The sequence below is a fragment of the Trichoplusia ni genome, chromosome 26 (genome assembly GCF_003590095.1).
Source record: "Trichoplusia ni isolate ovarian cell line Hi5 chromosome 26, tn1, whole genome shotgun sequence".
Taxonomy (NCBI): domain Eukaryota; kingdom Metazoa; phylum Arthropoda; class Insecta; order Lepidoptera; family Noctuidae; genus Trichoplusia; species Trichoplusia ni.
In genome coordinates, this window is record NC_039503.1 from 177,637 (window position 1) to 194,802 (window position 17,166).

The 17,166-nt window shown below is 42.0% G+C and overlaps 3 protein-coding genes across 5 annotated transcripts; 2 read left to right on the forward strand and 1 right to left on the reverse strand.

The window, feature by feature from the left end:
- Positions 1 to 278: 278 nt before the first annotated feature.
- On the reverse strand, positions 279 to 2,546 carry LOC113505493 (zinc finger protein 595-like). The gene is made up of 2 exons (XM_026888231.1): positions 2,228 to 2,546; positions 279 to 1,956 (listed from the first exon to the last, which is right to left on the reverse strand). Exons 1-2 carry the CDS (start codon positions 2,411 to 2,413, stop codon positions 745 to 747), a joined length of 1,398 nt encoding a protein of 465 aa, XP_026744032.1. The 5' UTR covers positions 2,414 to 2,546; the 3' UTR covers positions 279 to 744.
- A 78-nt stretch (positions 2,547 to 2,624) lies between these two features.
- On the forward strand, positions 2,625 to 9,330 carry LOC113505492. 3 transcript variants are annotated; one of them, XM_026888229.1, is made up of 3 exons: positions 2,674 to 3,001; positions 4,548 to 4,689; positions 5,766 to 9,330. In XM_026888229.1, exon 3 carries the CDS (start codon positions 5,767 to 5,769, stop codon positions 8,503 to 8,505), a length of 2,739 nt encoding a protein of 912 aa, XP_026744030.1. In that variant the 5' UTR covers positions 2,674 to 3,001; positions 4,548 to 4,689; position 5,766; the 3' UTR covers positions 8,506 to 9,330. The 3 variants fall into 3 exon arrangements, with proteins under 3 accessions (XP_026744031.1, XP_026744030.1, XP_026744029.1); XM_026888230.1 differs by lacking the exons at positions 2,674 to 3,001; positions 4,548 to 4,689 and adding an exon at positions 2,625 to 2,638; XM_026888228.1 differs by lacking the exon at positions 4,548 to 4,689.
- An 807-nt stretch (positions 9,331 to 10,137) lies between these two features.
- LOC113505490 lies at positions 10,138 to 15,008 on the forward strand. The gene is made up of 2 exons (XM_026888220.1): positions 10,138 to 10,520; positions 10,838 to 15,008. Exons 1-2 carry the CDS (start codon positions 10,518 to 10,520, stop codon positions 14,363 to 14,365), a joined length of 3,531 nt encoding a protein of 1,176 aa, XP_026744021.1. The 5' UTR covers positions 10,138 to 10,517; the 3' UTR covers positions 14,366 to 15,008.
- The last annotated feature ends 2,158 nt before the right edge of the window (positions 15,009 to 17,166 follow it).

The window sequence follows — 17,166 nt, forward strand, 5'->3', positions numbered from 1 at the left end:
CTTACATATTGTATTTTATTTAGTTGATTATGGATTAGGTAATAAATTAATTGCTATGAAACTGTTGTTGATTATTTTACATTCCAGATATAATCTAACTCTGAACAAGTAGTCTATTTCATAAATCATTGATATTATTACTTATTAGAATACAATACTGATTACCTGCAGTTGTGAAAGTATGACAGTGCACTACATCCAAAATTACATTAATATTTTTATAACTATCGTGAGACTGATTCATTATTAAATGATGTAACGGTTAATCATGACTCCGGTTGGGTCCGAAACTAGTCGGGCTACCCCGATAAATACGCGTGAGTAAACCATTACATCATTTAATAATTACATTACTATGTTTTTTGACATTTGTAAGTTGGATCATCGAATATAGTAAATAACTTTATTGTTAGAATAATCAACTATAAAAACAGCTCAAGTCAACAATTTTGTTAAATGATTATGATTTAAGACAGTAATTCAACCACAAGCATTTGATCTAAGTGGTCAGATCTTTAAGGCAGGAGCCACATCGATGAGGCAAATGTGACGCTTCGGCGATTTCGTAAAAAGAAACCCCATATTAAAATACAGACGTGTCGGTAGCCGCACTGCAGTCTGACAAGCAAAACTATTTTCGCTCCACGTGTCGTTAATGAGGCCCCGGCCTTAACAATGCAATTAAAACTGAGACATGCTTGCAAAATGTAATTCAATACAAGAAAGTCCCCATCTAATCACAGCTCAGTACATAAAATCAAATTGTATTCTACCCTCAGGCACAAACAATTTGCTTTGGGGATTATAATGTCTCTGTACATGTTTTCGTAATTGGTGCCCAGTGACGAACTTCATATGGCAAACATGACACTCTTTTGTGGGACCGAAATGTTTCCGTCTTTTATGTTCCATCCTTCTAGATGCTGAGAGGAAACTTTCGTTGCACAAGTCACAAGGAAAAGGTCGCTCGCCAGTGTGCAGCCTCGTATGATAAACTAACGCCGCTTGTGTCACGAATTTTCCGCCACATTGGTCGCAATGGAAGTTTTTCTCTTTTGTATGTTTTACTATGTGATTGTTCAGTCGACTTATTGCATCAAACTTCTTTCCGCACCAATTGCAAGACAAAACCTTCCCGAAGCCGTGATCCGTCTTCAAATGGGTGCGCAAACCATTCTTCCTGGCGTAACCTTTGTGGCAAATATCACAAAAGAAACTGGGTTGGCGTTCCTCAGCATTGCCGCAAATTTTGAGATGGAACTTGAAGGTGTGTTTGTTCAAAAATGATTTACTACAGCGCGGACATTTGTTGAGATCATGTTTATCTAAGTGAGCTCTTAAGTCTTTTTTGGACGGAAACTGTGCTAAGCATAATTTACATACCGCGGCGACGTGGTGCAATTTATCGTGGTAACTTAGCATTTTTTCTGTACTAAACATTTTGGGACATTTTGGACACTGCAGCTTTTTAGGATAGTGCACTCTTTCAGCATGATCTTCTACTTGTAGTTGCGTAGCAAATACTTTGGGGCACTCAAGGCAAGGGTACTTAGCATTGCTGTGTACTTTCATATGCTTGACTAGGTGACAATTTGAGTTGAACCGTTCTCCGCACTCTTCACATATAACATTGGACTTTCTTCGCTTCACTTGATGGCAGGGCTGTTTGGCCTTCAGAACCTCTTTAACTTTATTTAGTGCAGTCTTTTTACTTCGGATTGTATGCCGTTTTCGACTAGTAAATATCTGATTTTCATCATCTTTTATCATCAAATATGCTGTCTGTACACTAGGTCCTATTGTAAGTGACTGGTCAAGACTTTTACTGAGTTTTGTTAAAGCTATGTGCCAGTTTTCATTGGAGTTGTTACACAATTTTTGAAAAAGGTATGAATTGATTGTCATTGTAGCACAGTCCATGCACAACACTTGAGGCAGAAAAGGCTCTGTCTGGACCTGAAAGAGAATAAGTCATTAGTGGCTATAAACAATACACATACAACTATCAATAATGTTGCTACAAGTAGTGTGGTGAAAATCATTTTCCATGGAAAAAACTGTTTTCATGGCATGACTGTATGAATTGCACGAAATGCTTGCATCTAAAAAACTGGCAAGACCTATGTAATTGCGTTTTCCTTTCACGTTTATGCGTATGTTATGATACTAATAATATATTGAGCACATAAGTCATAAAAAAATATTGTATGATATAATATGTACTTACACTTAGATCACTAAACATATCCATAAATGTGACATTTTCATCAAAATAAGGTCTTTGAAGCCTAACGTTGTCTTCCAAAGATACTTCTTGTTCGTCTGTACTAGAAAAACATAACCTACAAACGTGCTCCGATTCACTTGTAATAAACTTGAGAGCTGGTAACGTATAGTCAGTCTTTGATTGCATCTTAACGTTATCAAGTATTAATCATTTACAAATATCACATAAAATTGCTTTTTTGGCGTCCTACGGATTGCAAATAACTATAATGGCTTTGTTGACAACTTGCAGTCCACCCACAGACTACGTATAGGAATCATAAGACAGGAATATTCCACAGATAAAAATTTCCTTAGTAATTATAATACTTCATTCGTTTCCGAGGAAGACGACGACGAGCCGGTGTTTCAGGTATACTTAAAAGAACTAACAATCAAGGCGTCAAATGTATAATTTTTATCTTATTATTGATCCCAATTTTTAAACTTCATGTTTGTTGACCTACCAGAAGTTCACACTTACAAAAATTGTTGGAAAGCTTAAGATTCGAATAAAATTTAAATAGGTATTGCAGATAATTAAGAATAGTGAGATTCTATAGTTTTTTTTCTGTCTATCTATCTAGTTTTCTGGGAGTTGTCCACACATACGCACAGCTCTTGGCTTTCAAAAACAAATTCAAGGTCACTGACTGCCAGTTCTGATAGGGTCCACAATTTATTCTCTCGTATTTGTTTATATCTGCTGCGCCATAAAGTTCGTGATTTAAAAAAGGTAGGTAATAGTGTTATATTTTATTTCTGTTGATTTTGTTATGGTTGAAATGTAAATGAACAAAAATATAGGTCCTTTGGATGTTATAATTAAGCACAGGTAATACAGTAATAAATTCTACTTTAGTACAACTGAAAATACAACTCAGTATCGAAACCAGAATCATTAAATAATTTGATGTTAAGCATAGCTAATAATATCTACCAATGACTGCATTTTAGCAAATGGGTAATGTAGTTTTCAATTTTTTCCGCCTACGCACTATCTAAAACAGATGCTTGTCTCATTCTTAAAAATAGGACGATTAGGAAACCGTGCAAACATGACTGCAAAATTAGCTTCTCTTGCATTACTAGACTAACAGGCAGTGACAGAAACCAAATAAAGTGCCCGGTGTTGGAGGCTTTGACAGCTATAAAAAAGCTATAAAAAAATGGCATTTCCATTAGATGGCTGACTTTCATAGGGTTGTAACCGCCAGAAAAGCTCTCAATATCGATATACACGGTGATTTTTTAGTCATCTTACAAAAGCAGCCCAGTTCATGTATCCGACGTAAAATACCCCTAGGCGCGATCTTTTTTTTTTTTATCATCATCTAAGATAATAAGTACGAAGAAAATTAAACAAGAGAAATCTGAAATATACTCTTAAAAATGATAAAATTGCCGCCCGCGCCCCTCACCATTGTTACAAGGCTCGGACTGCGCTCTCAATAGAGCTGTGTTTCTAACAAACTACGAATTGCATCATAGTATTGAATAAAAACAAATAAAGGATTATTATTATTATTATTTGTATCTCTTTTCATTCACGGGCTAACTTCATGAGAAGAGACCCGGTCCTTTTTAAAGGCTTGAACGGGGACACAGGTCCAACGCACAGAGGCCTTCTTGAGAACTTTAATATACAATGTGATGGGGCATCTACTAGGGATAATTCACCTCCGCTCTATGGGAGAACAGAGATGAAGAATCCAAAGTAGATGCAAAACTATTGCAATATGTATGTAAAACTAAATAGGCTATTATATAAATGAGACATGTTAAGTGGCTGGTCCACTTAACATGTCTCATTTATATAAATTTTATATAAAATTCCTTAAAATGATTCGGAGAACTATGACACCTGCCTTTTTCCACATGGTAATGCAAACAATTAGGCAGGCGGTGACTCGCCGCACACTAGATGGGCCCCCTATTATTATTATTATAAAAATTGCATTTAATTTTTTTTCAAATCTCATAAATACCTATTTTTTATCATGAACGTGTTCTAGTCATTGGATACATGAACTGGGCTGCTTTTGTAAGACGACTAAAAAATCACGGTGTATAAAGGGTGTCCCAAAACCCAGCGATAATCTGAGACCGGATGAAAGGCCAAGTGATAACAGATCAGGGAAAAAAAATCTATATCACTCAGTTTAGCGATAAGAGACATTTTTTTTTCATTGCATTAATTTATAGTTGCGATTCATAGCATCGTTAATCATTTTTTTCGCTGATCTGTTATCACTTGGCCTTTCATCTATTTAACACTTCAGGTATGATTTAAGTTCATCACTTCACAATGACCATAGTCAGAGTCTGCCACCAAGAAGATAAAAAAAAACTATAAAGTCGGTTTTTTTTTGTTTTGATAAGGATGATAAGGATGGAACACCATGTCAATCCATGTTAATCGTTGTAAGTATTCGATTTTAAAGAAAGTTGCATTTTAAATCGTTTAATATCAGTGAATATCTTAGGAGATACCACTGTTTTAACATAACTTACCCTTACTCACTCATAATTGCATTCACTGCATATAGCCCAATGAGCTAGTTTATGTTTAATTCTTATGTACATACTTTTCAATTGTGTAAAATAAAATAATTTATATTTAAAAAGATATTTATTAATTCCATAACAAAATTAATTAATTAAAATAGTTCCCATAAGACGCTCTATCACCATTCTTTTTCCATGGTACCATAACCTAACAAAGGCATTAATTATAACTTATACAAGCAACAGCCTGTGGTTAGTGTTATGCTCTAAGGGCTCAAGGGCTTATATGTATTTGCGAAACCAGTATATTCCATCCGTTTCTTCTTTAAAATTTCGTTTGAAGGAAATCTGTGGATTAACATAATCATCTTAATGTATTTTCATTAAGTTGATTATGTTAATTAAGTTATAGAATTTCGGCGCGACCAAGCATCGCTTATGAATGTACGTACTGCGACATGACTTACTTGCACTGGATTGCAAACAGATCGTTGAAATACTAGCCAATCGTAAAAAGAACTTTGATACGTTCGTTTCCAAACTTGCGGTATATTTCCAGAAAGATGATTTTGTAACACAGTTGCGCACTGACTTAAAGGGGAAATTTACTGACACTGAAAACTGTAGAATTAAGCATGCATAGTTGGCTCGTCGACTAGCAAGTCTTTCTGGTCATGATTTGGATTAACATAATCATCTAAATGTATTTTCATATTTTTCATTAAGACGATTATGTTAATCCACAGATAGACAAGCTAAATCAATATTATCGATACTTACGGTACTTGGACATCTGTTTAACTATGATTTCTATAGTAGAATATGTTAACTCCATGTATTTATCTCTATGAAGTCTCTTACGTGTGAACAATGTTAATCGTGAAAAAAGATTAATTAAAACATTTAAAACTATTTTTTGGCTATTCCTTTTTACTTTTTAATAGAAGCCTTTTCTACACGAATTAATGAAGTTTTTTTTTCTGAATCCGCAGGATGGTGCTTACACCAATAACTCTGTCGGGTAATCTGGGCGAGCGGCATCGGCGCCTCAACACGCTGGTGCGAGAGGCCGGCGTCAGAGGGGCCTCCCTTCAGGAGTTCCAAGCTCTGCCGGAACACTCGCCCGTCGACCGCCTCTTTAAGATAGACCTCGCTTCACAGCTCCGCTATGTTGACTACATCATACAAAACTTACAAGACGACGACATGCTGTACGTCAGCAGAGCTCTCAAATCCAAGTGGCTCGTAGACCATCATGACGTCATAAACCCCAAACACCTGGAGAGTGTGCTCTATCCGACCATGATCAAGTCGGCCGTAAGTAAACTGAAGCATTGGACTTACATCAACCTTCGTGATCCGCCGATGTGTCAGGAATTCTATATGTACTATAAGGAGAACACGTTCGAGTTAGCCATCAAGTATCTGCCTCACTGCTGCAATGAGTTCATCCTACAAGAAGTTCCCACGATACTGGCCAAAATTTCAAGCCAACATCTAAAGATACTGAGTGAAAAATGTCCCAGAGTAGCAGAGATCTATTACAATTCGTTGGCGACGGACGAAGTCGTCCGGCCTCGCTATCTCGACAACCAGCAGTCATTCTACAACAGTGTGAAGTGTGTGCTGAAGTCTGACGCCGACGTGTTCCTCGACATCACGGAGAAGTATTTCAACATGAACAGCTTCAGACGGCTGAGCCCGTCGGCGAGCGACTACATCCTGCGCTGTCACAAGCACAGGTTCACGAACAAGCCCGAGCTGTATACCGGCTACGTGTTACACGTGCAGACGCTTGCTGACCGGCTCAGTGTCGAGGAGTGCCAGGAGCTGGTGGTCAGGTTGGCGCGGGCGAAGTATTTGCAGCACTGGTTCGAGTACAAGGCGGTGGAGCCGCTCGTGAAACGCCTCAGTCCCGACAAGAGGGCGGCCTTCAAGAAGCGAGTGTTTGTTGAGAAGGATGTCGGCGAGAGCATGACTGAGTGGCCGTACGAGGTGCCTGCGCCCCCGCCACACACTTATCCGGAAGCACATGTCTTCGACGACCAATATTTTGAGCCTGTTTTACCAATAATCAAGATGCCAAAGCGCTTAATAAAAAAGAAATGCGGCCGTTTCCTTTCTGATCGTGACTACTGCATTGTTGAGTCGACATTGCCAACAAAATCTGAGTTAGAAAAGTTATTTGAAGAATTTAGGTTTCTGGGCTTTAGTCGGACTTTGCACGATTTAGGATTACGGTTGGGCGCCGCGGGTTCTCCAGAGAGAAGGCGCGATATCTTCCTGGTGTTGGTGAGTAAGAGCGGCGGCCGCAGCGAAGCGGTGTCGGCGCTGCTGAGTCTCGCAGCTCGGCACAGTAACGAGCCGGTGCACATTCGAGCCGCCGTGCTGCGCAGCCTGGTCAAGCGCGCTCAAGTCTGGCGATTGCCTGCAGAGGTCTGGAACAATTTGCTCGAGTTCGGGCATGGGCTCGGGCTGGACGGCAGTACTGCCGAAGCCGAGTGCAGGGAGGGTTTGCATGCGGTTGTGATTCGTCAGCTGCTAGAAGGCAAATGTGAGCCTGCCATCACAGCTGCTTTTTTGGAAGAATTCTCCACATTATCAGAATATTCGCTTTCCTCAGCTGAGCGTGCGAAAGTGGCCGCTGGACTCCAGAATTTACTGTCTGCGGCGGCTTTGGTTGCCGAACCAGTCTTAGCTGCCAAGCTCTTGAGTCAACTGCTTGATGCACTTGGTGCTTATTGCGTTGATGTCGAAGCAAGTTCACCAGTGGTTGGTGCCATCGTATCTTTAGCATCACAAGCAGCCGAAGTCGCCCGTCCCTTACTACAGCGGCTCTACCATGCAAAAGTCGCTCGCCGCGAGCTGCTTCGGTTGAACTTAGAATTTCGGCGCGACCAAGCATCGCTAATTAATGTACTGCGACATGACTTACTTGCACTGGACTGCAAACAGATCGTTGAAATACTAGCCACTCGTAAAAAGAACTTTGATACTTTCGTTTCCAAACTTGCGGTATATTTCCAGAAAGATGATTTTGTAACACAGTTGCGCACCGACTTAAAGGGGAAATTTACTGACACTGAAAACTGTAAAATTAAGCATGCAAAGTTGGCTCGTCGACTAGCAAGTCTTTCTGGTCATGATTTGGAGCAGTATGTTCAAGAGCTGGATTCCAAAGGAACAGAAGTGCGAAGGTGGTCAGCTATGCTGCGGGCGAATGCCCACCGTGCGCGGCCCGCTGTGGCCGTAGCTGAGTGGGGCTGGCGCAGGGCGGGCGTGAAGGCCGTAGCGACGCGCGCCATGCGCGGCCGACAAGCGGAGCGAGCCGACCTCACCCGAGCACTGGCCGCTCACCGCCGCACGCTGCGAGTGGCGCTAGCTCTGAGCATGCTCTCTGGACTCGACGCACAAGTGGACACCTTCACACTGGCCACCAAGCTGAGGCCGGCCGCAGCGCTGCGCGCCCTATTGTTGTACTTCCGTCGTTTCGGTGACAAGAGCGAGGTCTGTATATGGAACATCGTTAAACCGGTATTGATGACACTTCAGTTTCAACAGCGTTATACTCTACGAGAAAGAGTGTGGGATCATAATGAAGTACCAAAGTCAATTCAACCAGACTACTACCCGACCCTGTATATGGTATTTCACGCAATCCCCATTACAACCAAAGACTTTCTTCGTGAAGTAACGAGACTTATTCCGGTTGTTAGTAACGAATTAATCTGATCTGCTTCTACTGATGCTGAAGATTGCTTCTTCTACTAATTCTTCTAATCATCTTGACCTTCACGACCCTGTTCCGTACCCTTCTATATTCGTAAGGTATCTCATGTTGTCTAAGTGTAGCAAAGACTTTGAATATAGATTTGAGAAGCTTGCGAAACCTTTTTTGGACCATTTGGATACAAAGCGCAACGAAAATGACAGGATTTTTAGGGAACTATTGTGTCAAACAATGAGGAGTTTAATGTATAACGCAGCATTTTTCGATACGAAGTGCACGTCGTGTTTGTTGGCTATCGAGAAATTCCTGGCTTGGATGGAAACGTTCATGCCGAAAGAAGAATATTTCAATAACTACGCACAAGTTCACCTGACGATGCTGTACTGCAAGGCGGTGCGGCAGAGCCTGAAGCAGCTGCCGGCGGTGTTCGCGGAGCCCCGCAGGAGGCTGGAGGAGGGCGTGGACGCCGTGGGCTTTGTGTTCGGGAGGTACATAGCGCGGGAGCTGGCGCAGCTGGTCGCCTCGTACTTCGACTCCGTCGTGGAGCTGTATAGCGGCGCGCTGGCCGATTTTTTTGACAACTCCTTAGTTGGAGGAACTACTAAAGCCTTGTTCATTGGCTCCGTTGTTAAGGGGATATTAGCTGAAAGTGTTGGCAACCAGCGGCGTCTTGCCGTGTATGTTCTTAAGAGAAATCGCTACAGTATTCAAGATTCCTTGCGGAAGGAGATCGAAGATCTTATGTTGAACGACAGTGACATAGAATTGTTTGTTCACGCTAATTTGTTGAACTAATAAATTGATGAAAATATCGGTTGGTTTTAAAACGTCATATTCCATTGAGCGGTGATCAGTGATCATAACTACTTATAAGAAAAATATTATTGTTTATGATAACCTACGACGGGGCCGCGGCTAATTCAGTCCCGCTGGCCCGTTAGGCATTAACCCTAATGTGTCACCTATACTTGCTGACTGTACTTTGAGGTGCGCGTGAAACATATCCTGGTTGGGTGGCCATGAATTACTATCTGAAACCCTACCACCAGCGTTGCCAGACGTCCCGATTTTGGCGGAACTGCCCGATTTTTAAATCAAATTTTAATGTCGCGCTCGGTCCCGCTTTTTGGAGAGAACTTTACCGTACGCCTTTCGTAGGAATCACACAGACTATTGCGTGGCGTAGTGTGGTTCACCGTCGCCCGGGGCGGAATCACTCCAAATACGAATCTAAATATAAGTTACACTTGTTTGCTTATGTTGTTCGTGCGCGGAACATCTAACATCAAACATCAACTTTACTATGTCCCGCTTCTGACGGAAGAATCCCGCTATTTTCACTCAAAAAGTACCAAAGTCCCAACGTTCCCTGCTTTTCCTTGGATATCATTGAGAGGTAGATATCTGCCTAAGACGAATTAACCTAGACGAGTTATGACAATGTATTACAGATGCTGTACGTCCCTTACAGTCATATCATCAGACCATGGATAACACAAACTCGCTGGAACTTTGATTTTCGTCACATTAATGTTTTGAGGACTAGTAAAAAAACAACTTGAATTTATGTTGAACTAGTCATAAATCGTCCATTTAAATGTTTAGTTATACAACGTTTTGTTGTAGGTTTTTACGAGATTGACACTTTAAAATTGGGTATATTTCTTACCACAGACTGAAAATATCGATCATACGTAAAATAGTTTCAAGGTCAGCTGACTCACCTGTCCATTCGCTTCACAATTCACTCGTTTTTGTTGTTTTTAGTCTGTGGCAGTAGCGCCTGCCGCCAAGTACTCGGACGGACGAGTGTTTGTTGTTATTTATACTGTGCTCACTTGTTTATTTATGCAGTATTATTATTAAATGTGATTTTATCGTTGAAAAGATTTGTGTAATACCCGCAAGTAGCTTTTATTTAGTTTAAAACGTAGCGGTTATTAGGTCTAGATAGTGTAGTTTGGTGTAATGTGTATGACGCATACCTAAGAATATTTTTTCTTATGTACCGACGATGGTAAGTCATTATAATTATTATCATTGTTGATAAAGTTAGTATCAAGCTCTAAGATAAAATTTCAATTTAACCTTATGCGTTAAAATTATAAATGTACCTGTAGTTTACATTAAAGTATGAAGTACTACATAAATCGGTATTTTACGAATTCTGTACCTAAATCTAGTTGAGTGGTTTTTTTTGTAGTCAAAATTTTAACATAGAATATTAACAAAACAACATCGTTAAGAAAATTAAAACTTAAAAAAATGTATAAATCATATTTAGCAGAAAGTTCGAGAAACGAAAACCTAGCTTTTGTTTTTATGTTGTTGTAGACGATGGCTGTGACACCAATAACTCTGTCGGGTAATCTGGGCGAACGGCATCGGCGCCTCAACACGCTGGTGCGAGAGGCCGGCGTCAGAGGGGCCTCCCTTCAGGAGTTCCAAGCTCTGCCGGAACACTCGCCCGTCGACCGCCTCTTCAAGATAGACCTCGCTTCACAGCTCGGCTATGTTGACTACATCATACAAAACTTACAAGACGACGACATGCTGTACGTCAGCAGAGCTCTCAAATCCAAATGGCTCGTAGACCATCATGACGTCATAAACCCCAAACACCTGGAGAGTGTGCTCTATCCGACCATGATCAAGCCGGCCGTAAGTAAACTGAAGCATTGGACTTATATCAACCTTCGTGATCCGTCGATGTGTCAGGAATTCTATCTGTACTATAAGGAGAACACGTTCGAGTTCGCCATCAAGTATCTGCCTCACTGCTGCAATGAGTTCATCCTACAAGAAGTTCCCACGATACTGGCCAAAATGTCAAGCCAGCACCTAAAGATACTGAGTGAGAAATGTCCCAGAGTAGCAGAGATCTATTACAATTCGTTGGCGACGGACGAAGTCGTCCGGCCTCGCTATCTCGAGAACCAGCAGTCATACTACAACAGTGTGAAGTGTGTGCTGAAGTCTGACGCCGACGTGTTCCTCAACATCACGGAGAAGTATTTCAACATGAACAGCTTCAGACGGCTGAGCCCGTCGGCGAGCGACTACATCCTGCGCTGTCACAAGCACAGGTTCACGAACAAGCCCGAGCTGTATACCGCCTACTTGTTACACGTGCAGACGCTCGCTGACCGGCTCAGTGTCGAGGAATGCCAGGAGCTGGTGGTCAGGTTGGCGCGGGCGAAGTATTTGCAGCACTGGTTCGAGTACAAGGCGGTGGAGCCGCTTGTGAAACGCCTCAGTCCCGACAAGAGGGCGGCCTTCAAGAAGCGAGTGTTTGTTGAGAAGGATGTCGGCGAGAGCGTAACTGAGTGGCCGTACGAGGTGCCTGCGCCCCCGCCACACACTTATCCGGAAGCACATGTCTTCGATGACCAAGACTTTAGGCCACTCTTCGTGGGTGGGGGAATAGCATTTCCACTATCGGCGAGCTATAGATGCGAAGCGTTGGGTATGTCAATGTTTAATACGCCAGGATTAATATTGAAAACAGAGTTAGATAGATTATTCGATGAATTTCGGTTTGTGGGGTTTAGTCGAGCGCTGCACGAATTGGGGCGGCGGTTGGGCGCCGCGGGTTCTCCAGAGAGAAGGCGCGATATCTTCCTGGTGTTGGTGAGTAAGAGCGGCGGCCGCAGCGAAGCGGTGTCGGCGCTGCTGAGTCTCGCAGCTCGGCACAGTAACGAGCCGGTGCACATTCGAGCCGCCGTGCTGCGCAGCCTGGTCAAGCGCGCTCAAGTCTGGCGCTTGCCTGCAGAGGTCTGGATCAATTTGCTCGAGTTCGGGCATGGGCTCGGGCTGGACGGCAGTACTGCCGAAGCCGAGTGCAGGGAGGGTTTGCATGCGGTTGTGATTCGTCAGCTGCTAGAAGGCAAATGTGAGCCTGCCATCACAGCTGCTTTTTTGGAAGAATTCTCCACATTATCAGAATATTCGCTTTCCTCAGCTGAGCGTGTGAAAGTGGCCGCTGGACTCCAGAATTTACTGTCTGCGGCGGCTTTGGTTGCCGAACCAGTCATAGCTGCCAAGCTCTTGAGTCAATTGCTCGATGCACTTAATACATATCGTGTTTGTATCGTGGCAACATCACCAGTGGTTGGTGCCATCGTTTCTCTAGCGTCGCGGGATGCCGAAGTCACTCGACCCTTGCTCCAGCGACTTTATGAGGCGAGGGTTGCTCGCCGTGAGCTGCTGCGGTTGAACTTAGAATTTCGGCGCGACCAAGCATCACTGATGAACGTACTGCGACATGACTTACTTGCACTGGACTACAAACAGTTCAGCGAAATAATCGCCACAAGTAACACCAACTTTGATAGTTTTATTTCCAAGCTCGCAATATATTTCCAAAATGATAACTTTGTAACCCAGCTTCGAACAGACTTAAAGGAGAAATATTTTGACACTGAAGACCGTAAAATTAAGCATGCGAAGTTGGCTCGTCGACTAGCAAGTCTTTCTGGTCGTGATTTGGAGCAGTATGTTCAAGAGCTGGATTCCAAAAGAACAGAAGTGCGAAGGTGGTCAGCTATGCTGCGGGCGAACGCCCACCGCGCGCGACCCGCTGTGGCCGTAGCTGAGTGGGGCTGGCGCAGGGCGGGCGTGAAGGCCGTAGCGACGCGCGCCATGCGCGGCCGACAAGCGGAGCGAGCCGACCTCACCCGAGCACTGGCCGCTCACCGCCGCACGCTGCGAGTGGCGCTAGCTCTGAGCATGCTCTCTGGACTCGACGAACAAGTGGACACCTTCACACTGGCCACCAAGCTGAGGCCGGCCGCAGCGCTGCGCGCCCTGTTGTTGTACTTTCGTCGTTTCGGTGACAAGAGCGAGGTCTGTATATGGAACATCGTTAAACCGGTAATGTTGTCTATTGACTTGTCCAAGCGAGATAATCTCCGCCGGCTGGTCAAAGAAGTCAAAGTGGTTCCGCAAAGCATAAAACCTGACTACTGCGTGACACTATACATCGTTCTTCTTAAAACAAAAATAAAGCATTTCTACTCGAACGTTGATGATATTCTTTGTGACGTGTCTAAACATCTACCCGAAGTAGAAAACTCTCTGGAACCTGTTCTTCTTAAGATGCTAGAGATGGCGGATGCTGTGCAGCCTGTTTCATGTCCTTCTATTTTCGTGAGATATTTTATGTTATCGAAAAGTGATGAAGATCTTGAAGGTCGATTTGAGAAGTTGGGAGAGCCGTTATTGACCCATTTGGATGTCGTGCGCGAGAAAAATGATTGGATGTTCAGGAAACTAATTTCGGAAACAATGAGGAGTTTAATGTATAATGCGGCGTTTTTCAATACGAAGTGCACGTCTTGTTTGTTGGTTATCGAGAAATTCCTGGCTTGGATGGAGACGTTCATGCCGAAAGAAGAATATTTCAATAACTACGCACAAGTTCACCTGACGATGCTGTACTGCAAGGCGGTGCGGCAGAGCCTGAAGCAGCTGCCGGCGGTGTTCGCGGAGCCCCGCAGGAGGCTGGAGGAGGGCGTGGACGCCGTGGGCTTTGTGTTCGGGAGGTACATAGCGCGGGAGCTGGCGCAGCTGGTCGCCTCGTACTTCGACTCCGTCGTGGAGCTGTATAGCGGCGCGCTTGTGAGTTTCTTGGTGAACACTCTAGTGTCCGGTAGTTCTAGAGCCAAGTTTGTTGTATCTGTCCTCAAGGGAATTTTGGCTGAAGGCGTGGGCACTCAGCGACGCCTCGCTGTGTACATCTATAAGCACTGTCAGCATGAAATGAAAGAACCTTTGCAGAAAGAGATCAAGGAATTATTGTACAAGGTTGAGGATATACAGGTTCTAGTGCGCGCTGAGACGACTGGTGTTCGCTTTTATTAATCTTTTCGAATTATCTTCACCCAGAATTTTAATCACTTGTCTATGTTAAAATATGAAATATATAAGCAGTGTTAAGCAGCTTTAGCTTCTAATTTCTAAGTTTTGAGTGTCCGCCACAACCAACTACCTCGCTATCACTGCATTTGTTATAAATAATGTAAAAATATTTAATACCAATTATTGTTACGATATTTGATCAAACAGGAACAAGGAAACTTTAAATTATAGTTCTAAACTAAAATTAGAAATGACGGTAAAGTTCAATGCCCACTGAAAAAGTAGCGGCCGACAGTGTCTCCACATAACAAATTATTTTGAATCTTATTTGCATGAATAAAAATGTCGTGACATTTTAAGGCTAGTGCAGCCTCACTGCGTTGGTTGCGAAGCGATACATGCCCCTACTAAAAAGAAGTCTATCACCTCCATATCACTCTCAATGTTGATCAGTCAAGCTGTATACGCGTGAAGAGGTAACAAACAGACACCCACACCCACGTCCTTACGTGTGATAAAAATGCTACCGGCACTTCTGTAAGTGGGATTTGACCCTTAAATCGTACAATGTGATGTTAGAACTTAGTTCCAAGAAAGTAACTATTAATGTTGTTGTTTCTATCACAAATAAAACTAATTATATTTATTTATCGTTTTATTAAAAGACAACTTAAATCAAGCAGTTAAATTAATAACAAAATAATACATCATAGGAGGTCCGTCGCCAATGCCGACTGCGCACGAGTGATGTTTTAACATAACACTTGTGACTATAATAAGTCTACGGGATCTTGTATAGAGTCTTTGGCTTGGTAAGAAACTAGTAGGTTATGAAAACATAAAATGAAACTTTGTAATGATTATTATATTAACAATAGTAAACGCAAACACAATCTTGTTCTGACAACCATCATATTACTTGTGACTTAAAGCAGGACTATTGACGGTGTGGAAGAGAGATGGCGATACGTGCGTGTAATGCAGTGTCTCGTTCCCACAAAGACAACAGTCCTCCTTTAAAAATCTCATAGTACAGGGCTATGGCACTGCCATTGTCGCTTCCGGAGCGGGAGAATACCTGGTAAGTGTAGGCGACGTGACGGTCGCTGCAGGAATCGAACATAAATTGTATGCGAATGAGCCAAGTGGCGGGCATTTTGAACGCATATCATAGCCCACCGGGAGATGTCTGAATGGTGCAAGGTTAAGCACTTGCAGCTTTGATGAGCAGATCGAAATCGAGTTAGGCTACAAGTAAGTAACGGAAGCTACTCGTATTGGTTGAAAGGAAGTTAAGGGAGACATTCAAATAGTCCAACAAGTGATATAAAAGTCCCCCTAATCAAGACCACGCCACCATCAACCTATAATAGGGTATTAAACAAATAATCTGTTTAATCCGACAGACGGATTTTCAAAGATATTTTTTCTGATATCTCGTAAACTAAAAATGAAGTAGCAACTGATAAACTTAACCCTCACTGCCATTCATTTCTTCTTTTTAAGGGGCTTTAAACTTGCTTTCTTTTTAATGATGTGATAAAATGATTTACATTATTCGATTTAGTCAAATCCCCTATTGGCGTAAGAACTGCTATCTCAGCACCACTCTACCGCTGAGGGTCGGGACACCAGCCAAGATAAGTGCTACGTGTGCTACTAGAAAAACTGATGAAGGCGAACTCAATAACTTAAATGCTTTAAAATCTAAAACCGGTAAAATATAAACACAATATGGTAAATTCGAAAAATCATACAATTTTGTTACTTTATATGCAGTTATATATTATTTACAGTTAAATACATTGGTAACACGTAGTCGAGACAAGTGCAGTACAGTAAGAGTTAAAGATAGAGTAATTTGATAAATATCGTCCTATCAGGAAATTAAATGAGTGCTTAATAGTTCGTTCGTTTCAGAATTTAGTTTATAATTATATTTAAAACTGAATTCCGTTAAAAACTCAAAAACGCAACCCTTAAAATCATCATATTTATTAGTCATTTTTTTTAAACTTGACTGGATTTTCAGCTAAACTTGAATCAATAAACCAACTGACGAAATTAACCAATGCATTCTTTAAATTGCCCAATACCAAACATTTCTTTTTACCACTAATCTTAAGAGAATAGAAAATAGTTTTCTATTAATGAATACTGGATAAATATTTACGGTAAAGAATCCCATAATTAAAGATTAAGCAAAGCGAACGAGACTAAACTTTCCTGTACCACGAAACTCATAACGATAACCATTTTACATCAGCGACTTTTGTTGCTTGGTACAGTGGATTCAACTCATTTTACGCACAGCGCCATCTATTCCATGAAAGCGTTAATTATAAATAATCTGAAAGCCAAAGGTAAAAGAGTCGATTGCACGCACCTATATTTTTAAATTAATAAGCGTTTTAAATTATAACTAAAGTTTAAAACAAAAACATCGTCAGGGAACCAGCACACCTGAGAATTTTTCAAAGGTGTATCTAGTTACGTCTAAGACATAAGGTTGTACACTAAAATAAGTCATCATCGGCCTAGCCTTTTCCCAACTGTGTTGGGCTTGGCTTCCGATCTAACTGGATACAGCTAAGTACCAGTGTTTTACAAGTAGCGACTGCCTATCTGACCTCAACTCAGTTACCTGGGCAACAAGTTACTCCTTAGTTAGAATAGGTGTCAGACTTTCAAGCTTCTGACTACCTGTAACGTCTGTCAAGATGTATGAATAACAGCCGGGACTCACAATTTAACGTGCCTTCCGAAACGTGGAGGAACTCATTATGACAAAGATGGCCACCCAT